Source organism: Uloborus diversus, unplaced genomic scaffold, assembly GCF_026930045.1.
Source record: "Uloborus diversus isolate 005 unplaced genomic scaffold, Udiv.v.3.1 scaffold_12, whole genome shotgun sequence".
NCBI lineage: Eukaryota > Metazoa > Arthropoda > Arachnida > Araneae > Uloboridae > Uloborus > Uloborus diversus.
The window spans coordinates 10,104,285-10,130,505 of NW_026557876.1; the positions used below are offsets into that span (position 1 = coordinate 10,104,285).

At 37.4% G+C, this 26,221-nt stretch overlaps 1 protein-coding gene across 1 annotated transcript in view; it reads right to left on the reverse strand.

Moving 5' to 3' along the window:
• Positions 1 to 2,066: 2,066 nt before the first annotated feature.
• LOC129232461 (kyphoscoliosis peptidase-like) overlaps positions 2,067 to 26,221 on the reverse strand; it is a 170,772-nt gene continuing 146,617 nt past the window's right edge. Inside the window, exons 8-11 of the mRNA XM_054866606.1 lie at positions 23,980 to 24,100; positions 19,883 to 20,186; positions 11,780 to 12,034; positions 2,067 to 2,354 (exon numbers count right to left, since the gene is read on the reverse strand). Coding sequence (XP_054722581.1) covers positions 2,067 to 2,354; positions 11,780 to 12,034; positions 19,883 to 20,186; positions 23,980 to 24,100 — 968 coding nt within the window. The remainder of the gene's footprint in view (positions 2,355 to 11,779; positions 12,035 to 19,882; positions 20,187 to 23,979; positions 24,101 to 26,221) is intronic.

A 26,221-nucleotide genomic window follows, 5' to 3' on the forward strand; every position in this document is an offset into this window, starting at 1 on the left:
CGAGCACTGGTTTGACCTGTCCTAACAGCAAAAATCATTTCAAGAGCAAGAGTTATTTGCAGTTTTCCGGTCAGCTGAAACTGACAAGAAAATTTAATGAAAATAATAAAGGTCTGTACACGGGGCATAGTAGCAGGAATCTTCGCCAATGTGCGAAACTTCTTGCCTTTCTACAACCATCTCTGCAGAAAGCATACATTTTATAAGAGCCTATGACTAAGCACAAACGAAATGTGACCCAAATTATAATCATAATTGAAGTAAAATCAGAAACTAATGTTTCACTCATAAAGAGCAATCAACAAAACACTAATTATTCAGAGTAAGTATTAGAATGGTTTATCTTTGTTAACTATTTCATAAATGCATTTAGGTAAGGATATTTAGCGAGTAACTCACAAATGAAACAAAACCTAAAATTAAATTTCTCAGCATTATTAATGGAAAAAAGAAATCAAGAAACGTAAAGGGAAAGTTAAGCGCTTTTTACAGCTTTAACATTACGATGATGTAGACATGTCAAATTCTTCAGTACAAGTCTATTTCAAATGAATTTTAATATTCTGACAGCGTAATACAACTCAATTGTATAAGGCAGAAGAAATGGACGCAACAGCACGTGTGACCATGATATATTAAAACACGTTAAATCTCTTAAACTATTTTAATATATAAAATTCAATGTTCTGAGATAACATATATATATCAACGCACAGCCATTACCGCTGAAGCCTCAGACTTGAAATTTGGCAGGCATGTCCAGCACATGATTACGAAAGTATCCACTAAGAAAGGATTTTCGAAACATCAATTAGTTCGGGAGAAATAAATTAAAACTCCTTAATATCTGCGAAATTAAAACCTAATTGAAATTTAAATCCCTTATTTTCGAAGGCTTTCCTCCATTCAAATCATTATTCAGTACTTCATCTCAGCTTTTGGTGGATAGCGAACTATAAATTTGATATTGTTTTTGTTTCTCACGTGGTTCTTCGAGGCTTTTCTCAAGTCAAATAATAATGTTTCTGTCTTTTGCTTTCATTTTTTCAAAACTAGAAACGAAGTTTTTAAGAACATCATCACAGGCGGACTATCCTTTTGAATTTAGAAGAGTGCAGTTTCCTATAAAAGTTTGCTTTGCAATAACCGTTAATAAGTCACAAGGATAGACATTAAAAGTAGCAGGGATCAATTTAAGAGAAGACTTTTTTTCACACGGGCAATGTTATGTAGCTTGCTCCAAAGTCAGTTCATCAAGCAGCTTAATAATTTTAGCACTAGAGAAAAAAAACTAAAAATGTTGTATACATTTTTAGTTTTTTAAAAATGTCTCTATACAAAGAAGTTCTTGCTTAAACATAGGTATAACAATAAAATGTGGATGGCCTGTGTTTGCGAAGATAATCAATACTTTAAAAGGATCGTTAATAACAGTTAAAGAACGGTTAAGGACAAGGGCATATATATAAGGAGTCCAGGGGCCCCGGGATCCTCCAAAAATTAGAAACAAATATAGGTAATAAGTAATTATTACAGAGAATTTTCGAAACTAGGTGCACCAAGCACTTTTAACCCCTGCTAATTCCATTACCCGAGCAATGCCAGATACGGGAATGCTAGTATGCTATAACTTTCATTGGCACTAGAAAAGTTAAGCAAGAAAGCATATTTTGATGATTAATTAAATTATTTTGTTTAATGATTAACAATGCTAATAGCCAGTTCGTATGAAAATCTTGGTCCGTTTAATGTCCACACTTATGTTCAACCCATATTTTGACAGCATTCATTGGGTCATACGTCCTGAGCTCTAGCAGAAGTAGTTAGGACTTCGTCAAACCAGTGCCACCAGAAACAATTTTCATTGAGATACTCTGTTGGGTATTGAAAATATTACTGTAGACAATGCTTAAAAACTCGAATTCCGACTTGATGGCAAGACTAGACACATGCAACAAAAAAGTCATAACGTCAAACAACAGTGGAAGAATCTGTCATTCGTTCAGGTTTGAAGAAAGAAGAACTTTTGCTTCAACAGGCTGAAAAATCAGGTCCAAAAGGCATCCTCATCTGACCGTTGGTATCCTCATCTTCTTCTTCTTGCTGTCCTTCTTCGTGCTGGCGTTGTAAGGGTCGTCCTCTCCCGGATTCTTGGTCAACTTGCAGTCGATTAGGAAGGAAGCCAACAGTGGCAGTCGCCACTTGCCTTTCAACTTGGGCTTGGGCATGCCGAAAATGAGGAGCTTGTAGTAGCCGATCCTTGGAGGAGTGATGGTGAAGGTGATTCGGACATCGGAGTCTTCCCTTTGGATGCTTCCCCTGGTGTCCATCTCCTTACCGCTCACATCGAAGAGCTGGAAAGAGGAGAAATAACTTACTACAGTGAAACCTGTGTAAGTTGACCACCTGCGGTGCACTCACTACTTTAGTGGTCAACTTAAACAGGTGGTCAACTTACAGGGTTGATTTATATGATAAGTGCTATTCCGTACCTGAAAAAAGCGGTCAACTTAAACAGGTGATCAACTGACAGGGTTGATTTATATGATAAAGGCTAATTCCGTGCCTGAAAAAAGCGGTCAACTTAGATAGGTGGTCAACTTACAAGGGTGGTCAACTTCACAGGTTTTGCTGTATTAGAAACGAGCTGATGTGTGCATCACATGACTTCCTTTTACACCAATTTGATGTTATTTCCCCATTATTGGTAATTCTAATGTGATTCAATTGTTTTCACTCTAAGTATCACCAACAGTGGCCAAATTGAAACTAGATTTTCGGAAAACAAATTCACCAAGCTTGTCGCCAAGTTGGCGACAAAACTTGGCGACCAAAAAACTGGCGATATATTGCCAAGTGTCCGCCAAATTATAACACCACTTGAGTTTGCATTGGAATTAACAATGATTTCCCCCCGAAAAGGTGTAAAAGACCCGCTTTGGAGCATCCGAATTCAATAAAAAAGGGAGGTCCGCAACTAGACCCCACCATGAGTCTACGTATCAAATTTCAACTTTCTAGGTCATACTGTTTTTGAGTTATGCGAGATACATACTGTTTGATCATCGATTACATGGAAAGGCTGAAATCCGTTTTATAGCCGGAAATGGACGTATCTATTAGTTTATTGGGGTGTTGGTTGTGTTGTTACAGATGTGCACTTTCGCCTCTATTATTTAGCCTGAGTTTTGTAAAAATGAAAATTTGCTCTCAGCAACGTTTTTTTAATCTAAAGAATATTCGATCTATATTCTCACGGCAAAAATGAATTGATCTACTTATTTACAACAAAGTTTTGAGCTTACCATTTTGCTTTTAGGTTCCTGAACGAAATGAAAATATTTTATTTTCTTTTTGTTGTTTCCATGGTAACTAATTTTGTTTTTCCTTTGTCCTAAGGCACTAGTGACATTATAAAACGAGTGCATCAAAAAATCCCATTGTTATTTTCCCTTCTCCCCTGCTAGATACATTCAGATGGAATCGTCTTTACTTGGCAGATTGCCAAATTACATACAATCCGCGGTCAAACAGTACTCACATACGCACACCTGCACATACGTACATCCCGATTATCAGCGGTCGGATTATCAACGGGTCTTTTCACATTTTTAACGATATGTAGGGGAACATTGGTCAAAGTTAAAAAGCGGGGCAAAGTGGAAAAGCGAAATATTTTCTCTGCTTTTAGTTCCACATATCTGGTATTATTTTAACTATATAGTGCCATATGTAGGCTATTCGAGTCAGGAAAAAAAATACCGCCAAAGATCAAAGCATTTGGTAAAACAGGCAATTTTTAAAAATGATACTCATATTGTAATATTTTGTCGTAAGTCAAAAATTATTTTTGTTACTACAGAATGATAAAATTAATGTTATTATCATTTGAAATATTAATTGAGACCTCCTAATCTTCAATGCAGCAAAAAAATTAGTTAATGTTGACCTTATTTGTATTTTTAAAAAAATGTGCAATTAGTCAAGTACATACGGAGCAAAGTGAAATAGCTTGTTCCGTTTACTCACTCAATCATTTAATATAAATCACGTACGTTTTCATTTATTAATTAATTCATTTACATTCTTTCATTTAGTAATTCTCTCATTTATTCATTCATTCACTTTTTTCTTATTCATTCATTCTTTTACTCCCTCATTTAGTTTTCTTCATATATTAATTGATTTATTCATTTTATTATTCGTTTTTTGTTTCATTATCTTTTCATTTATTTATTCAACCTTTTATTTACTGATTCTTTTTATTAAAAAAAATGTTTTCTAATCAAATAGAAAATATTTCATTAGAAAAATTTTGTATTTAAAAAAAAAATGTGCAATTAGTCAAGTACATACGGAGCAAAGTGAAATAGCTTGTTCCGTTTACTCACTCAATCATTTAATATAAATCACGTACGTTTTCATTTATTAATTAATTTATTTACATTCTTTCATTTAGTAATTCACTCATTTATTCATTCATTCACTTTTTTTCGTATTCATTCATTCTTTTACTCCCTCATTTAGTTTTCTTCATATATTAATTGATTTATTCATTTTATTGCTTCTTTTTGTTTCATTATCTTTTCATTTATTTATTCAACCTTTTATTTACTGATTCTTTTTATTAAAAAAAATGTTTTATAATCAAATAGAAAATATTTTATTAGAAAAATTTTTATTTAAAAAAAAATGTGCAATTAGTCAAGTACATACGGAGCAAAGTGAAATAGCTTGTTCCGTTTACTCACTCAATCATTTAATATAAATCACGTACGTTTTCATTTATTAATTAATTTATTTACATTCTTTCATTTAGTAATTCACTCATTTATTCATTCATTCACTTTTTTTCGTATTCATTCATTCTTTTACTCCCTCATTTAGTTTTCTTCATATATTAATTGATTTATTCATTTTATTGCTTCTTTTTGTTTCATTATCTTTTCATTTATTTATTCAACCTTTTATTTACTGATTCTTTTTATTAAAAAAAATGTTTTATAATCAAATAGAAAATATTTTATTAGAAAAATTTTTATTTAAAAAAAAAATGTGCAATTAGTCAAGTACATACGGAGCAAAGTGAAATAGCTTGTTCCGTTTACTCACTCAATCATTTAATATAAATCACGTACGTTTTCATTTATTAATTAATTTATTTACATTCTTTCATTTAGTAATTCACTCATTTATTCATTCATTCACTTTTTTTCTTATTCATTCATTCTTTCACTCCCTCATTTAGTTTTCTTCATATATTAATTGATTTATTCATTTTATTATTTCTTTTTGTTTCATTATCTTTTCATTTATTCATTCAACCTTTCATTTACTGATTCTTTTTATCAAAAAAAATGTTTTATAATCAAATAGAAAATATTTAATTAGAAAAATATTTTACATTTTTCTTTTTTTTTACTCTCAATTTACAGCGATCAGATTATCAGCAATAATTTTCAGCATATGTTTTCTTACGATGTATACTATTATTATAGTCATTAAATATTTTAAAACTTATAATTGTGTTCGTTTCCTTTTTTAGCTTTTACATACTTCTTACATTCAATGTTATCGTTTTCAGCTATAATTTAAATGTATGTGCGAGTGTGAATATTTTTGTTACACTGAGTTGTTGGTTTTTGTCAGTTGAATATGTTGTGATATTGTTATGAAATACGTTTTTTTAAAGTTAAATCCTCACTATAGAATAAATGCATTTTAAGTAAAGTTATTTCTCTGCCTAACTACACCAAAAGCAGTACTGCGTATATAAAATCTGCTAGCTATCGGAGCGATAATACTGAGCATGTAACACATTAAAATAGGCGAATTGAAAATGTAAACAAATACAAATTAATTTTGGTACTCTTAACCGATTTGTAAGTTTTTACAGTGAAAATTGGCAGTTTAATACGCATAAGTTTTTGCTACATTAGTCATTTAGCCTAAAATTCCGACTTGAAAAAACGTTTTTCACCCTTGATACTTTTAAAAATAATTTTTACGTAACATACATACTTAAATTGTAACTACTGAAGTCATAAGACGTTGTATAAAAATGAATTAAGTAAGTTACTTGGTTTCTATAAACGGATAAATACGTTCAAAAGTTTATATTTTAATGTACCTCCAACGAGTTAGAAGTAAAAAATTGATTCAACTTGTCGGGATGAGAATGGTAGCGGCAACGCTGTTAAAATTGAACAGAGTTGATTCAACCGGTGGATTCATTTTTATACGCCCATCGCTAATGCCTCCATGAGTTGAATCGACTAGAAAATTAATTCAATTCTTCAGGATGAGAATAGCAGCGGCAACGCTGTTAAAACTGATCTGAGTTGACTCAACTATTTTACTCGAGTGTAGAACGGAAGTTTGACAATGTTCTGATTAGATGAATCAACTAGAAAATAAATTCAACTCTTTGGGGACGAGAATGGTAGCGGCAACGCTGTTAAAACTGATCCGAGTAAACTCAACTATTTTACCCGTGCGTAGAACGGAAGCTTAACAATGTCCTGATTAATTGAATCAAGTAAAAGTTGATTCAATCCACTATCGTCACGTGGCACGAGTTTCATCTCGAATTCAGTTGATGCGTTGAATCAACTAAAAGTTGATTCAACGCATCGGGAACGAGAACGGTAGCGGCAACGCTGTTAAAACTGATCCGAGTCGACTGAACTCGTGCGTGTAGAGAGAAGACCTGGCAATTTCCCAATGAGTTAAATCACTTAAAAAGTTAATTCAACTCATCGGGATAAGACACATGTGTCTGGTGTGCCTAATGAGTTGACGGTCGTGTGAAGGACTCCGGGCAATTCCTTCACTTTTCTGTCTCATTAAACTTCCTGATAACTCGCCCGCAGCAAAGTTGCTTCAACTAAGTTCCCTCGTGTGAAGGGGGCGATTAACTCGCCGTCACAAGTTGGCAGAGGGTAGTTACCTGTTGCGTAATGAGCATCGTCGAAGCAGTTTCCAGAACTAGTTTCCTCTTGCCTCCCCAGGTGAAGATAGTGGGGTTCATACGCATAAGTTTTGGCGACATTAATCATTTAACCTGAATTTCCATCTTGAAAAAACTCCTTTCACCCTTGATAATTTTAAAAATAATTTTTACATGACATACATAATTGAATTGTAAGTACTGAACTCATAAGCCGTTGTATAAAAATGAATTAAGTAAGTTACTTGGTTTCTATAAACGAATGAATACGTTTAAAACCTTATATCTCAATATACCCCCAACGAGGGAGTTAGAACTAAAAAATTGATTCAACTCATCGGGATGAGAATGATAGCAGCAACGCTGTTAAAACTGAACCGAGTTGATTCAACTGGTTGACGCATTTGTAGAGGCCCATCGCTAATGTCCCCAAGAGTTGAGTCAACTAGAAAATTGATTCAACTCTTCAGAATGAAAATGCAGCGGCAACGCTGTTAAAACTGATCCGAGTTGACGCAACTATTTTACTCGTGTGTAGAGCGGAAGCTTGACAATGGCCTGATTAGTTGAATCAACTAAAAGTTGACTCAAGTCACCTAAAAGTTGACTCAACGCATCGGGAACGAGAATGGGGTGGCAACGCTGTTAAAACTGATCCAAGTTGACTCAACTATTTTACTCGTGTATAGAGCGGAAGCTTGGCAATGCCCTGATGAGTTGAATCACCTGAAAAGTTGATTCAACTCATCGGGATGTGACACATGTGTCTGGTGTGTCTCATGAGCTGACGGTAGTGCGAAGGACTCCGGGCAATTCCTTCACTTTTCTGTCTCGTTACACTTCCTGATAACTCGCCCGTAGCAAAGTTGATTCAACTAAGTACCCTCGTGTGAAGGGGGCCATAAACTCGGAGCCGCCACAAGTTGGCAGAGGATAGTTACCTGTTGCGTGATGAGCATCGTCGAAGCAGTTTCGAGAACTAGCTTCCTCCTGCCTCCCCAGGTGACGATGGTGGGGTTCATACGCATAAGTTTTGGCGACGTTAATTATTTAACCTGAACTTCCGTCTTGAAAAAACTCCTTTCACCCTTGATAATTTTAAAAATAATTTTTACATAACATACATAATTAAATTGTAAGTACTGAACTCATAAGCCGTTGTATAAAAATGAATTAAGGTAAGTTACTTGGTTTCTATAAACGAATAAATACGTTTAAAACCTTATATCTTAATATACCCCCAACGAGAGAGATTTAGAACTAAAATATTGATTCAACTCATCGGGATGAGAATGACAGCAGCAACGCTGTTAAAACTGAGCCGAAGTGATTCAACTGCTTGACTAATTTGTAGAGGCCCATCGCTAATGTCCCCAAGAGTTGAATCAACTAGAAAATAAATTCAACTCTTCGGGGACGAGAATGGCAGCGGCAACGCTGTTAAAACTGATCCGAGTTGACGCAACTATTTTACTCGTGTGTAGAGCGGAAGCTTGACAATGGCCTGATTAGTTGAATCAACTAAAAGTTGACTCAAGTCACCTAAAAGTTGACTCAACGCATCGGGAACGAGAATGGGGTGGCAACGCTGTTAAAACTGATCCAAGTTGACTCAACTATTTTACTCGTGTATAGAGCGGAAGTTTGGCAATGCCCTGAAGAGTTGAATCACCTGAAAAGTTGATTCAACTCATCGGGATGTGACACATGTGTCTGGTGTGTCTGATGAGTTGACGGTAGTGCGAAGGACTCCGGGCAATTCCTTCACTTTTCTGTCTCGTTACACTTCCTGATAACTCGCCCGTAGCAAAGTTGATTCAACTAAGTACCCTCGTGTGAAGGGGGCCATAAACTCGGAGCCGTCACAAGTTGGCAGAGGATAGTTACCTGTTGCGTGATGAGCATCGTCGAAGCAGTTTCGAGAACTAGCTTCCTCTTGCCTCCCCAGGTGACGATGGTGGGGTTCATACGCATAAGTTTTGGCGACGTTAATTATTTAACCTGAACTTCCGTCTTGAAAAAACTCCTTTCACCCTTGATAATTTTAAAAATAATTTTTACATAACATACATAATTAAATTGTAAGTACTGAACTCATAAGCCGTTGTATAAAAATGAATTAAGGTAAGTTACTTGGTTTCTATAAACGAATAAATACGTTTAAAACCTTATATCTTAATATACCCCCAACGAGAGAGATTTAGAACTAAAATATTGATTCAACTCATCGGGATGAGAATGATAGCAGCAACGCTGTTAAAACTGAGCCGAAGTGATTCAACTGCTTGACTCATTTGTAGAGGCCCATCGCTAATGTCCCCAAGAGTTGAGTCAACTAGAAAATTGATTCAACTCTTCAGAATGAAAATGCAGCGGCAACGCTGTTAAAACTGATCCGAGTTGACGCAACTATTTTACTCGTGTGTAGAGCGGAAGCTTGACAATGGCCTGATTAGTTGAATCAACTAAAAGTTGACTCAAGTCACCTAAAAGTTGACTCAACGCATCGGGAACGAGAATGGGGTGGCAACGCTGTTAAAACTGATCCAAGTTGACTCAACTATTTTACTCGTGTATAGAGCGGAAGTTTGGCAATGCCCTGAAGAGTTGAATCACCTGAAAAGTTGATTCAACTCATCGGGATGTGACACATGTGTCTGGTGTGTCTGATGAGTTGACGGTAGTGCGAAGGACTCCGGGCAATTCCTTCACTTTTCTGTCTCGTTACACTTCCTGATAACTCGCCCGTAGCAAAGTTGATTCAACTAAGTACCCTCGTGTGAAGGGGGCCATAAACTCGGAGCCGTCACAAGTTGGCAGAGGATAGTTACCTGTTGCGTGATGAGCATCGTCGAAGCAGTTTCGAGAACTAGCTTCCTCTTGCCTCCCCAGGTGACGATGGTGGGGTTCATACGCATAAGTTTTGGCGACGTTAATTATTTAACCTGAACTTCCGTCTTGAAAAAACTCCTTTCACCCTTGATAATTTTAAAAATAATTTTTACATAACATACATAATTAAATTGTAAGTACTGAACTCATAAGCCGTTGTATAAAAATGAATTAAGGTAAGTTACTTGGTTTCTATAAACGAATAAATACGTTTAAAACCTTATATCTTAATATACCCCCAACGAGAGAGATTTAGAACTAAAATATTGATTCAACTCATCGGGATGAGAATGATAGCAGCAACGCTGTTAAAACTGAGCCGAAGTGATTCAACTGCTTGACTCATTTGTAGAGGCCCATCGCTAATGTCCCCAAGAGTTGAGTCAACTAGAAAATTGATTCAACTCTTCAGAATGAAAATGCAGCGGCAACGCTGTTAAAACTGATCCGAGTTGACGCAACTATTTTACTCGTGTGTAGAGCGGAAGCTTGACAATGGCCTGATTAGTTGAATCAACTAAAAGTTGACTCAAGTCACCTAAAAGTTGACTCAACGCATCGGGAACGAGAATGGGGTGGCAACGCTGTTAAAACTGATCCAAGTTGACTCAACTATTTTACTCGTGTATAGAGCGGAAGCTTGGCAATGCCCTGATGAGTTGAATCACCTGAAAAGTTGATTCAACTCATCGGGATGTGACACATGTGTCTGGTGTGTCTGATGAGTTGACGGTAGTGCGAAGGACTCCGGGCAATTCCTTCACTTTTCTGTCTCGTTACACTTCCTGATAACTCGCCCGTAGCAAAGTTGATTCAACTAAGTACCCTCGTGTGAAGGGGGCCATAAACTCGGAGCCGTCACAAGTTGGCAGAGGATAGTTACCTGTTGCGTGATGAGCATCGTCGAAGCAGTTTCGAGAACTAGCTTCCTCTTGCCTCCCCCGGTGACGATGGTGGGGTTCATACGCATAAGTTTTGGCGACGTTAATTATTTAACCTGAACTTCCGTCTTGAAAAAACTCCTTTCACCCTTGATAATTTTAAAAATAATTTTTACATAACATACATAATTAAATTGTAAGTACTGAACTCATAAGCCGTTGTATAAAAATGAATTAAGGTAAGTTACTTGGTTTCTATAAACGAATAAATACGTTTAAAACCTTATATCTTAATATACCCCCAACGAGAGAGATTTAGAACTAAAATATTGATTCAACTCATCGGGATGAGAATGATAGCAGCAACGCTGTTAAAACTGAGCCGAAGTGATTCAACTGCGTGACTCATTTGTAGAGGCCCATCGCTAATGTCCCCAAGAGTTGAATCAACTAGAAAATAAATTCAACTCTTCGGGGACGAGAATGGCAGCGGCAACGCTGTTAAAACTGATCCGAGTTGACGCAACTATTTTACTCGTGTATAGAGCGGAAGTTTGGCAATGCCCTGAAGAGTTGAATCACCTGAAAAGTTGATTCAACTCATCGGGAACGAGAATGGGGAAGCAACGCTGTTAAAACTGATCCAAGTTGACTCAACTATTTTACTCGTGTATAGAGCGGAAGTTTGGCAATGCCCTGAAGAGTTGAATCACCTAAAAAGTTGATTCAACTCATCGGGAACGAGAATGGGGAAGCAACGCTGTTAAAACTGATCCAAGTTGACTCAACTATTTTACTCGTGTATAGAGCGGAAGCTTGGCAATGCCCTGATGAGTTGAATCACCTGAAAAGTTGATTCAACTCATCGGGATGGTAATGATAGCGGCACATGTGCCTGAAGAGACTATCGTCTGAAGGATTCCGGGCGAATCCTTCCCTTTTCTGTCTGGTTAAACTCCCTGCTAACTCGCCCGTAGCAAAGTTGATTCAACTAAGTACCCTCGTGTAAAGGGGGCGATTAACTCGGAGCCGTCACAAGTTGGCAGAGGACAGTTACCTGTTGCGTGATGAGCATCGCCGAAGCAGTTTCGAGAACTAGCTTCCTCTTGCCTCCCCAGGTGACGATGGTGGGGCCGATCTGGTTCACGAGCTTCATCTTGAAGTCGAAGAACGATTGGGCGGGGCCCCAGGGCACGTCGTGCACGGGATACGGCTGGACGTGCTTCTTGGCACGTACACACTCCAACAAGAAAATGGCCACGTTCTTGAGGGTCGTGTCTTCGTACATCTGCCACTCTGGACGAGCGTACACCTGTGGGAGAACATAGCATCCGTATTCCTATTCAGAGTCACAACTGACTACAACTGTGTTTATGTCGAGGACTGCATACTAAGTGCCTTGCCTCCATTATTTTATATACCGATAGATGGCAGCACCATCACCGGATCGAAGAGTTAATGAGAATTTAGAACTTGACCAGGACCTGAATAGCTACCTGGTGCTAGCACCCCCAGAGATATCGTTTCACTTGGAGGACATTGAGACCACGAGCATATTTAACGTCGCCCAGTCCCCTTTAATGACGACGGTGGGTCTTCGACCAGCGAGGATCGAACCCGAGACCCTCCGGCCCCGAGTCCAATGCCTTACCGATCAGGCTACCACGGCCCATCCGTATTATCTATCAACTATCAACTATCAGAGGGACCTCTGGTCCTCAAACTATGAAGGACTCAGGGTTGCCAACTCCTAAAAATGTTTTCCCCTAAACTCAACTCATAAAACCCCTAAAAACCCCTAGATGACGTCAGAAAGTCACGTGATCTTTTAACTGTGACGTCACGCAAGGGATTAAAAGATCACGTGACCATTGCTATTTTTCATTGCTGAGTGGAATAAAGTGATTTTTATGTCATTTCTGATCAAAACCAATGGTTACAAAGGCTAAAAAAGTATATGTAAGTAAAAAAATGCATGAAACAATCGAAAAATAGCATTTTCATAGGTAAAAGAAGAACGTTTTTACCTAATAAAACCCTAAAACTAAAACCCCTAAATTTACCCCTAAAAATTTTATCCCCCTAAAAGAATCCCATTCTGAAATTTCCCTCCGAAATTTAGGGGGAAACCCCTAAGTTGGCAACCCTGGAAGGACTGCGTGCCGGGCGCCTTGCCTTCAGAAGACAACACAATAGATGGTGGTGCCATCTATGGACAGTTCGATAATTTAGAACCAGGCCAGGAGCCAAATAACTTTCTGGTCTGGCACCTCCAAAGTATCGTTTCACTTGGAGGACATTGTAACCACGAGCATATTTAACGTCGCCCAGTCACCATTAATGACGACGGTGGATCTTCGATCCAGCAAGGATCGAACCCGAGAACCTCCGACCCCAATTCCAATGCCTTACAGATCAGGCCACCACCGCCCTGTCCGTATTATTTACTGAACTACAGAGTATTTATAAAGAGAGAAGCTGTATCCGAAAGAATTTGGCCGTAGCAGAAAATTAAAAGGTCATTTAGTTCGCCTGTATATCTAAAAATAATGAATGATGATTTACTCGACAATTTGCTCGCCCTTGTTATGGTCATTTGATCGCCCGCGTTATGGCAATTGACTCGTCCACGTTTTGATAATTTACTTGTCCATGTTATGATAATTTGCTCGGTAAAATGTTCTTAAATTTGGAATAGAAAAAGAACGAAGTCGAATTTTCGAAAAATCGCTTCGAGGTGCACACTTCCCTGCTACAAACTAATTTTGTACCGAATTTCATGAAAATTGGCCGAATGGTCTAGGCGCTATGCGTGTCACTGACATCCAGACATCCGGACATTCAGCTTTATTATTAGCAAAGATTATAACACTCTCTAATAATAAAATGCGGTTAAAAATGCGTTGATAAAGATAATCTTTATAAATTAAAAAAAAAAAAAAAGTCGCGTCAAAGAAGTTGTGGCAGGATTTTTTTTTTCTGTCCTAGGCTAAGATCAATTCAAGCCCAGAGCTAGACAGCAAAATATATCATTAGAGAGCACGAATTTACAAGCGACTTTTCAAGCATCCATAACTGTTATTTTGGAATGATCAGGAACCTCATAGCACCTATTCGCAACTCCAATAAACTATAGGGGGCGCTACAGTCACCGTCTAATGGCGGATGAAAAATTTAAAACAAACAAATGCCGTAACTTATAACTTGCTTTGACGCTTAGTGAATGACAGTCATTTTTCATCGTGTTTGTGGGAAGCTTTCTTTTCTATTCTTCTGAAATTACATTACACCATAAACTGTGAAGCCTGTAATTTACCCCAAAGAAAACACGTGGAATCGAATGTTTTACCTTTTTCGGTGGTATTGTTAATCACCGCGAGGTAGCGTATTCGAGCTCTGCAGTTGCGAATAGCTGTGCAATTTGGTACAAGTTAGTTCGGAACACAGGAAAGGGGTGGTCTTCAAAGCGCTTTACTTTTTTTTTTAAATACCTCGGTTATGCATGTTTCTATTTTTGTGTTTCGTTGAGAGCGGGGTTAAGTTCTAATTATGAGCTCTTTACTTAAATTCTATTTTCCAGGAGTGTGAGAGAAGATTTTTTTTTTGTTCGAAACGGAACTCGTTACGCGTTCTTCAATCTGATTCTTTCTAACAGACTGTTTAAACCTGTGCACATCAAGTAAGATTGCGCTGCACGGGGTTGGTGATCGCCAGCGAGAAGAGGCCAAGCCCCCTAGTTTATTTAAAAGAAACTATAGAGATTTTTATATATCATTTGTGGACAACCCCTATACTCAAGACCCAACGAAGAAATTTGGGAACAGTAGGCCCGATACATCTGTAAGAGGCATCTTGTAGTGTGCAACTGAAGAAAATGCTCTTGAGTTAGGATCGCGTAGGTTTTCTCATTGAATATGCGTGCTATAGGAAGTTTCAGTACCAGAATCTTAGCATGTGCTAGTCAATCTTTATTTCACTCAGACCACATACACATTAGGGTGGTTCAAAAAATTTTTTTCAGCTAGAGTCCAGGACCCTCCCCCCTTTTTTTCGAATTACTAATAGTGTTATTGTAAACGTTTTAACTTCTTACTCAAATTTTAAGAGAGTGCTCAATGACCCTTTCATTTAAGCAAGCCTTAGCATAGAAAATGTCACAAATTTAGAAATATTTAATTTTCCACGCTGTTCTTTCTTTTTTTTTTTTTGTAAATAACTATTTTATTGCAATGCAAATGCATTTTACTCATGTATTTTATAATATACTAGCAGTACCCGCACAGCGATGCCCGTGCTAAAAATTTAATGGAAGTCCGATGAATAAATAAAAATTGACGCCCCCTCCCCCTCTGATGTAAAATGATCATTTTTCTTTGTATAAAATGCGTACACACTTTTTCAAAGAAAAAAAACCTATTAAAGTTTCTTTGGAATTTAAAACTTTTCGTCAAATTATTAAATTATATTTACAGTTGCTTTAAAACTCTATTTAGCGAGTGAAGCGGTTTTTACAGCAATTTAAAATATTTCTCCAAATAAACAAAAAAAGACATCAAATAATATCTTTCAAATGTAAAAATAGTTCCACAGCTCTATTGTTTATCGCGAAACTCGCCCAGCAACCACGCTCTCATAATCCATCCGTCTAACGAAAAAAAAAAAAAAAAAACATCCAGTGGAACATTTAAAAATCATCGTCAGAAAAAAAGAAGAAAATATCGTACATTTCACTCGGATAAAAACAAATCAAAAGTTTCTTTTCTTCCAAAACAAATCGTCAAAACAATGAATTACATTTACGGTTGCTTTAAAGCAATAATCCTAACTGCTCAGCGCCTAACGCGCCAAGCGACCACGATACCGGAACCCAGCTCTTTTGTAAGTGAAGCGGATGTTTTTTCTTTGGCAAAGAAAAATGTAAACTACATCACTCATTATGCCTCATTCATTATGCGCTGGGGGCCTTCGTGGTAGAAACTTCGCTTCAAAAGCCGTAAACGTGGGTTCGAAAACCTCGGACAATTTTCAACTTAATTAAAAATCATTCCGTCAAAACGCATAAACTTGAATTTGTCAACCTAGTGCATGAAATATTATTTAAATTAACAGTTTCTCATTGTTACTTCTCTATCACGAAAGTATTCGTCAGTTAAAAGATCGAATTGTTACACAATTTCACAAAAATATCGTTTTGTTCTAAGAAGTCCAAAAACTTGAAAAACTTTAGAAAAGTGTCATTTTATCACGGAGCAGAAATGAAAATAATTTCACTGTAATCGCTTAAACCTTAAAAAAAAAAAAAAAAAAAAAAAAGAAAAAAAAAAAATTGAATTTTAAAATTTTGAATTTAAATTATGTTTTTCGCAATCACGAACTGCCACAGGACCCTACTCATTGGCGTTATTGTTTCTAGAAATGACTTGTATCCCCCCCCCCCCAAGCCTGCCTCTCCTCCTGGGCGGTTACTTTGTGCGTAGTTGTGTGTGTAAGTGTGTAGGCTTGTGTGTGTGCGTAGACCTGTGTGTATGCACGTAGGCATGAGTGAGTGTATATGTGTGAAGTCGTGTGCGTGTGTGTGTGAGCGCGCGTGTGTGTAGGACATTGACGCCTCCGACCAGGAGAAGCGGATAGCTCAGGACCGGAGCAGCCGCGCCGCCTGAAGAGGACGGTGGGCGGTGGTGCTGCAGAGGTCCCTGGTCAAAGCTGAAAAAGGAACCACAACGCCAAGAACGGTCAAGTGAGGACAATAAGCATTCGTGATTGCTCAAAAAAAAAAAAAAAAAAAAAAAAAAAAAAAAAAAAAAAAAAAAAAAAAAAAAAAAAACTGTCTTTCTTAAAAAAAAAAAAAAAACTTTTACGCATGGAATTGCTTTGAACAAAAAGGCATTATTTTCCCTATTTTAATTAAAATAGCAGGGCTGTGTACATTACCGAACGCTGTGGTTAGCTGTAAAATTAAATCCCAACGAAACATAAATGTGAAAAGGAGCCAAGTTCGATCAAAATGAGGCCCTGGGTAGCCGGTGCCACCGATAAAATAGTTCAGATCTGAACGGGTACCAAGTTTCATAGCTGTTCCTCATAGAAGTAGGACTGTCTCATGTTCTTCAATTCATTCAGAAAATTTTTTTTTTTCATTTTCTTTGATTCCGGATTTTAAATTTGCGGCAATTTTTGGCCGTCAATAAACAATTTCCAAAACATTTACTGCTCTAATTATACAGTAACTTGCCAAGTTTAAATCAAGGATCAAAGAAAGTAAGAAATTGTTTTCAAAATGAATTGAAGAGCACGGGGCAGTCCAATTTCCATGAGAAACTGCTATGGTACTTGTTATCCGTTGAGATCAGATTCTTGTCGGTGACACCGTCTACCCAGAACCTCATTTCGATCGAACTTGGCTACTGTTCGCATTGATATTTTGTTTGGATATCATTAAGTTTGTAAAGCTAAATCATAGTAATGTTCTTTAGAATTAAATATAAAAGAGCGTACAAATACAACTTCCATCCCCCCTGCTTTTACGATACACTGGTCTCTTTTCATTAGTAATTTCGAAGATATTTCGATAACTGGGGGGTTTGGCGCTATCGTCAATTATGGGCTATAATTGTTTGCTTCTGTCACTATCAGCCTGGCCGCATGGCCGAAGTACATTAGACCTTGGTCTGTGGTGTCCTCAAATTTGGCGACAATTGGGAAAAATGCTAAGACTCCTAGTTTTCAAACTCTTTCCGCAATTTCTACATTATCTGGGGGAATTATCATTACGTAGATCGTAAAATATGCAGAATTGGCGAAAACATTTCCCCATTGCTTATAATTCCATGGCGCCGAGTTTGTGGACCTTTAAGAAATTAAAATGAAGCGAAACTAAAAGACGTAACCATGGTAATGCGAAACAAAAGATCAGTAATTTTAATGGAGATTAGATTTATTCGAACTTTATTTTTAACGGCTTGTAACTTTTTTTCCTTTGAAGATAGAAGGTTATTGTTTCGACCATAAGTCGAGATATTTCTGGAGTAAAAAATGTCGCTTTTTCGAACGGTGTCAAAAAGAAAACTGTGAGACAATTCCTTCACTTTTTATTGATAGATTTAATGAAGAAAGTAGTGCCAAAATTTCAGCTAAGCCTAAAAAAGTTCGAGCTAAAATCGCAAATTGTTCCCGTCGTAATGAAGTTAGAGCATTGAAACAAAGTGCTTAGAACGCAAAAAATTCTACCCTTTTTAACGATATATAATATTAATATGTGCAAGTAATTTTTCACCCCTTTAATAGCCAATAATAGGCAATTTACGTGAAATTTGGGTCTAAATTTGAATAAAAAAAGAACTATTTATCGGATTTTTTCGAATTATAGCCTATGTTACTCAGTAAGAAAGCACCTTTCATATGGTGAAAGAATTTTTCAAATAGGTGCAGTGGTTCCGGAGATTACTCCGAACATATAAACACACAAAAATCCTCCCTCTCTCTTTATAATATTAGTAAAGATAACATTTTTTCAGTTCAATCTGTTTTGTGAATCCGCTCCACGTATGAAGTTTGGGGGAGGGGGTTGAGCACCCTCTTTCAGTTGAAATAGGAAGCTAAAATTCTTCCAGTATATTACTATCGACAAGTCTAAAAATATTGAGGGGTTTCCTGTTATCTAGGAGAAACTTTTTTTTTTCGTTTGTATTTCTGAACCACTCTAATACACGTGACAACTTTTTCTCACTGGCCACAATCTAAACGTTGAAAAAAAAAAAAAAAAAAACTTATTTTGAATTTTGACATCTTGAATTCAAATTATGTTTTTCACAATCACGAGTGTGTGTATGTAGGCGTGTGTGTTTGTGTGTGGGAGGGTATGTGTGTTTGTGTGTAGGGGTATGTGTATGTGTGTGCAGGCATGTGTGTTTGTGTCTATGTGCAGGCATAAGTGCGTGGGTAGTTGTATGTATGAATGTGTGTGGGGGGAGGGAGTATGTGTGTGTAGGCATATGTGTTTGTGTCTGTGTGCAGGCATGAATGTGTGGGTAGTTGTGTGTGTGTATGTGTAGGTGTCTGTATGTATGTGTGTGTGTATGTGTGTGTGCATGTGTGTGTATGTGTGCGTGTGTGTGTAGTTGTGTATGTATGCGCGTGTGTGTAGGATATGGATGCAACCTGGAGACGACTTTCGCTATAGGTGGTGCTGCAGAGGGTGCTGGTGGAAAAATAAAATGACAGGACGCCAAAACAGTCAAATAAAAGCAATAAGCAATCGTGATTGCTCAAAAAAAAAATGATTTGGGATTTTTTAAGTTCAATTTCTTTGATAATGTCGTTGATTTCATTAAAAACTTATTTTCCTTGTCCATAAAAATATTGGTTAGTTACTTTTGGGGGACTCCTGAGCTAGGGAGTCCCTAGGCCGGGCATCAGGGGCCTATTGGTAACTATCATAAAAAAAAAATTAAGTTTCGCCAAGTTAACCGGCGCACAGTGGGGCGAAAACGCCAAAAAGCGCTTAAAAGTGTTTTTAAACCTCTCTCGCTTGTTTGTTTACTCAGGCATGTTATAATAGATTTTTCTCGATTTGTTTGGAAGTCCAAAATTCGCAGGTTTACGCAGCTAATTCCTTCTCAGCGTATTTCTACAGACCATTGGTGACTAATTAATATTAATTTCTAAGAGGACATAAGAGGACATTTTTTTGTAGAGCGTTTTGAAAAAAATAACTTTGAATTCCCCAGTTTTCGGTACTGATCAAAACCAATTATCTGTTTGAATATTCGATTATGCTTTCTTTTGTTCTTTTCTATCGTTGGACACGAGAGAAATTAAATATACCCGTTATTAATAAGAAAAAAAAATATAGATTGCTTCAAAGCAATTTGTTTAAATCCCCTTCATTCACGGTTCTTCACCTTCTAAAGGCTATCTTTAGCTTTGTAGTGGACGAAAGGCTCTAAAATTCCAGTTCTGATTGCCTAAGATATAGGCCTGTGCAAATATATTAATCCGCAATTGGTTGAATATAAAAAAAAAATTACCCTTTTAAGCGGTTTTTGTCGTTTTCGCCCCACTGTGCGGCGTGGTTCAAAGTTATTCTGAATTACTGCGTTAACATATTTCTGTCGTTATCGCATTGGATGTGACGCTGTGGAAAGACTTAAAGCGCGCGTACCTTAAAGTAGTACATGCCCTCCGTGGGAGGCGAAATTGCGAAGGAGCCCAGGAGTCTGTCTTCTTTGAGTTGGCAGAAGACGTAGTTGTTGAGGGCGCCATTCTCTCGGTCCTCCACCGAGTACAGCTTGTACTTGTAGCGCGTGGGCTTGTGAGCCGTGAGTTTGAGCTCGGTCTGGACCCGGAAGACGATTGGGTTCTGGGGTCGGGACCGGATCCGGATGTTGTACTCGAAGAAGAACGGTGTCACTTTCGGCAAAGCGTTGAACTCGTCCAGCTTGAGGGGCTTGTCGAGCAGCTGCCATCTGTTGGGGCGAAAACGATTTATTTACAGGGTGTTCCAAAAGTGACCGATCACTTTTAAAAATCAATAAAAACTAAGCGGGTAGATATAGAAAGACGCGGTTTGTTGCAATAGTTTTGGGAAAACAGTAAATTTTCATACATACAAACATAACAAATTAGTTACAATGTTCCGCAACAGATGGCGCTACAGGTAGTTTAAAAGGTATAAAAGAAAAAGCAGTCTGTAAGATCGCCAAAATGACCGGTATATTTGGAAAATCAATAAAGACTAAACGGGCAGCGACAGAAATACAGCGTTTATTTGCAATATGCTTGAAAAAACAGTAAACATTCAGAGACACACACCTGAAACCTCCTTTAAATTCCTGCAGCGCCATCTGTTGTCGAACACTGTAGCTATTTTTAATGTTTGTAGTATGAAAATTTACTATTGTCCCAAGCATATTGCAATAAACCGCGTATTTCTATCTCTACTCGCTTAGTTTTTATTGGTTTTTAAAAGTGACCAGTCACTTCTGGGACACCCTGTATTTATTTATTAATATAGAAGGCGATTCAATGCTCTAGTTATCTAAAGTCTTCATAGGTGGCGCGACTAAAGCAGACAACTCTCCATAACTCAAAGTTTCAAGAAACCTGCTAAAACCTTCGAATTAGTGAAAGTTCGTGCTGAGGGAAGTTCGCACAGCCTTCTCAAGAGTTTAGGACCTAATAAGGACTTCGCGACAAAAGAATATTCAAGCTATCGCGGGTTGACTGTACAAGATCGATAGACTCCGGTGGTGTCATCTATTGAGTGAGCAGATAACTAATGCGGTACATCGCATTGGGCAATCCGTGCCTTAGAGTTCCAATAGAGTTTCAACGACATTTACTTATCTTTCGTCAGTAAATGTTTTCTTTTACTCTGTTTGATGTAGTTGAAAAGATGATCGCTAGGGAATCATTAAACCAAGAGAATGTGAAGACTTCTCAAATAATAATAAAGAAAGTGGCAGGTCATCGCGGGGATTTCCTCCTTAATCCAAAAGGGAATATTCTCTACTGAAATACTTTCTATGAAAGATGTAGCAAGTTCAACATTAGTTACCAATGTACATGCGGCGTAACCTAGGAGTGCTTATCTGGGAGGAGGGGTGTCATGACTCAGGCTATGGCATTGAAATTTATAGGGGGTGTTTTGAGGGGTATTTTTTATGGGGGGGGGGCTTTTGCTCTGGGGCCTTCACAATACTTAGGGAGGGGGGAGGGGTGTGACCTTGCTCCTAGGCGCAGTGGGCACCCCAGCGTTACCTATAAAACTAAGAGGAATGGAATTGAAGTACAATTATTGAAATCTTAAAGTATGCTTTTCATTTCAAATATCTCAGCTTTTGTCAGAGCTGACTGTCAAGTAGTGGCGTTGGCGTAGCGAGAAAAAATCCTTAGGGGGGGGGGTTAATTTTTTCTGAAGTTTAAAGTATATATAAATAAATAAATAAATAAATAAATAAATATATATATATATATATATATATATATATATATATATATATATATATATATATATATATATATATATATATATATATATATATATATATATATATATATATATATATATATATATATATATATATATATATATATATATATATATATATATATATATATATATATATATATATATATATTACTCTTTACCAATTAAACAACAAAGGACATTATAAACCAATCTCTTCTTTGAAAATATCTTGATCAGTACTGCCGTCATAAGAAAGAAAGCCATGTCTCCAAGAGAAAAAATGTTGCGCAAAACAGAAAGACATAAGCTTTTTACCGTCATAAAAGCTATTATATTAAATAAAAATCTTTTATCTCATAAACAGAACCCTTCAAGTTCGACTGAAAATGGATTTTTTGGGGCTCAAGGGGGGGGGGTACTGACCCCCCTATCCCTCCCCCATAGCTGCGCCACTGCTGCCAAGAACTGCTTCTTTGAGCTTCTTGGTCTTCCGTGCAAAATTTTTTTTTGTTGAGTATTCTTCACCTTATTTCGAGTTTTTTCTCTTATGTAATTGATGCTATTATGCATTAAATAATTTTACATTTCCCGATTAAAAGTTAAACTTGAGTATGAAATGTCATGATTTTCTGAATAGCTTTTCAATGACTCTTGTTTTTCTATGCAGCAGTTTCTGTATACTCTTTATGCTGTATAAACGATTCAGAAACGTTCCTGGAATAGAATGGGCGACTGATGTGCCCAATTTCTGCCAGTAACATACCTCGCAAAACCCAGGAACGTTTTCCACTAATATTCAGTAACCTTCCTGAATTTATCCCGAAAGCTTCCTGAAAAGTTCAGAAATCTTCCCGTTTTAAGTCAGTTATATATCTGTAACTTTCGAGTAAACGTAGGTAGGTATACTATAATGCCTTGGCACTATGCTGATTTATTGGGTTCCGTAAGCAATATTGCAAACATGGCCGAAGCTAATATAGAATTGCAAGCAAGTATCCAGAATTTTACTCGCCTGCAATTCTCGCAAAGCAACGTAATCCATACATTTTTTGCTCCCTTTGGGAGCTTAATCAGCATAGAACGGCCGTAATCGAACTGATTCCGATGCACTTTATTCCTATTCCTATTCCTATTCAGTGTCACAACTGACTGCAACTGTATTTATGTCGAGGACTGCATACTAAGTGCCTTGCCTCCATTATTTTATATACCGATAGATGGCAGCACCATCACCGGATCGAACAGTTAATGAGAATTTAGAACTAGTCCAGGAGCTAATAGCTACCTGGTGCTAGCAGCCCCAGAGATATCGTTTCACTTGGAGGACATTGAGACCACGAGCATATTTAACGTCGCCCAGTCCCCTTTAATGACGACGGTGGGTCTTCGACCATCGAGGTTCGAACCCAGGACCCTCCGGCCCCGAATCCGACACTCTGCCGATCGGGCTACCACGGCCCCATGCACTTTATGAATACGCTCTTTTAATCTTTAAACGGGGAGCTAAAAATATTTTTCACACCAGTGAGAAGTCTGCATTTGTGCAACTTGTAAAACTCAGGAAACTTTTTAACAGTGATACTCTATTTTTCCAGAAAGTGTATACGAGGGACATTTTTAAAGTAAGGCCCGTTTTGAAATAAAAAAAAAAAGAACGAGCACAGATAGAACAAAGAAATTTATTGCACAAAAATCTATCATCCTTACCCTATATTTCGAAATTAATCCCGTGATTTTCGAAGCATTTGTCATAGCGTAGTACAGTTTTTTGTGTACCTGTTTGTAGAAAATTGCCGCTTGTGTAGTCAATCATGGGGTGACATGTTCTCTGAGCTCATTATTGCTGTTGTGCCACAGACCACCTAGGAAAGACTTTAGATGCCAAAACAGATGAAATTTGCTGCGAGCGAGGTGGGGGCAGACCAGAGGATGTTCAAAAACGGCTCAACCAAAGCCCTTTAAGAGTCCTCAAGGTTGACTAAACAGGCGGCAATTTTGTACGAGTAGGTATACAAAAACCTGTACCACGTTATGATAAATGCTTGGAAAATCACGGGAGCAATGTCGAAAAACAGCGTAAGGGTGGTAGATTTTTAGGCAATAAATTTTTTTCCTCCATCTGTACTCATTCTTTTTTTATTTCAAAACGGACCTTACTTTAAAACCATCCCTCGTAAAACCATTGAAATCCCGAAACGTTACACGAAAATACTCAGTAACATTTCGGAATTTTTTTACAGTGTATCTACACTGGAAGTCAGAAAACAAAAATAGTTTAAGCTATTCACCTGGAGTAGTTGCTTTCCATTTCACTGTATGGGAAATGTGTCCAAATCAGAATTTCTGGATCAGTTAGGAAAAAGTGTTCGTTGAGTTTGCGTTGAAATTTACCCGTATGGTCCGTATAGCCTGAAACAAACACAGCGTATGTCAGTTAATCAGAGTGGAAGAAGTATAAGGAAAGAAATAAAGAACAAAAAAATAAAATAAAATAAAATAAAATAAATAAATAAATAAATAAAAATAAAAATAAATAAATAAAGTAAAATAAATAAAAATAAAAATAAATAAATAAAATAAAATAAAAAAATAATAATTTGAATTTTGTCATCCTGAATTCAAATTATGTTTTTCGCAATCACGAGTGCGTGTGTGTATGTAAGCATGTGTGGTTGTGTGTGTGTGTGGGGGGGGGGGTATGTGCGTTTGTGTGTAGGGGTATGTGTGTGTAGGCATGTGTGTCTGTGTGCAGGCATGAGTGTTGGTAGTTGTGTGTATGAATGTTTGTGTGTGATCTCTGTGACGCGCATAGCGCCTAGACCGTTCGGCCGATCTTCATGAAATTTGGCACCAAGTTAGTTTGTGGCATGGGGGTGTGCACCTCGAAGCGATTTTTCGAAAATTCGATGTGGTTCTTTTTCTATTCCAATTTTAAGAACAAAAATATAAGATGGACGAGTAAATTGCGAAATTATCATGACGTGGAACCGTAACATGGGCACAAGCCAATTGGCGAGATACGAAATTATCATAACGTGGAACCGTAACAAGGGTACAAGCCAATTGGCGAGAAGATTCACCGTACATTATTTGTGAATATACAGGCGAACCAAAAGACCTTTTGATTTTTCTATTACGGGCAAAGCCGTGTGGGTACCACTAGTACCTTATAAATTTGAGCTCGTGTGCAAAAAATAATATTTGAACTCAGGGTACCAAATTCATACGAAATCAGCTCCAAATACCCGTGCACCAAAATGACTGTTCCCTTGTGTAATTGTTAAAATTCATTTTTGTTTTTGACAAAGATCAAATTGCTTGTTCGACCTACCCTTCAGCCCAAATTGACAGAACAGAGCAAGCATAATTACAGCTTTTAAAATAGTACACCTGAGAGATTACCGGATTTAACGCAGAAAACTTTTCTCATCCGTCGTTGTAAAAAGTAAAAAAAAAAAAAAAAGGCCATATCAAGACATTGTCAATAAAACACCTCGACTGCATCATAGACCCATTTATTACAACAAAACTGTCAGACGGTATGTTAGAAAAGACAAAAAGCTTAAGCCTTGAAAGAGGGTTAATATTTAACGCGGCACTAATTTTTATACTGCCTTCATAACCTACCGCACATTTTCATGTCCGGCTACAAGTTACAAGGCATTCCTCCCATCACCCCGATTTTATGGCATCATTACCCACTCCTTTCGGGAGTCATGCTCGATTTATGGATGTCTGGGACTAGAACCCTAGGCCCACGCATCCGCCATGTTGGAGCAAGCGGGAGCAAGTGTACTTATCGCACAGCAGGGAACTACAGAAACGAAGACATTGCGTAGAACACTGCAACATGTTAGCAAAGATTACAGAGCATTTATAACATAATGATGGTAAAATCGTGAGAAGTAAATAGATATTAATCTCCCACAAGCGAGCTCCCTTTCCAGGCCGCCAGTCAGTTCGTCGGCTATTAATCAACCCTCTTTTTTTTACTTCCTTTTATGAAATAAAGGAAGTATTGTATTCACGAAAAAATTTTGACCCAAAAATAGGCCTTAATTTCTATTCTCGCCCCCCGAATGAATGTTGAATTTTTTTTTCAACCCGACCACACGTGGATATATGTCTAAGAACGTATAGACATCCGAAATATCCATTTTGACAATGCCCGAATTAATTACTATATGAGTTTTCTCGTGACGTCTGTATGTACGTAAGTGTGTGCGTATGTACGTATGTGTGTATGTGCGTATGTATCTTTCATAACTCAAAAATGGTATATCCTAGAAAGTTGAAATTTGGTACGTAGACTCCTAGTCGGGTCTGGTTTTGCACCTCCCATTTTGGTTGCATTCGAGTGTTTCTAAAGGAGTTTTTTGCACCTTTTTTGGGGGAAATCATTGTTAATATCAATGCGAACTCAAGTGGTGTTTATAATTTCGCAAACATTTGGCGACATATCGCCAAGCTTTTGGTCGCCAAGTTTTTTGGTGACAAAAAAATTTGGCCTTTTTTTTTCAATTTGGTTTT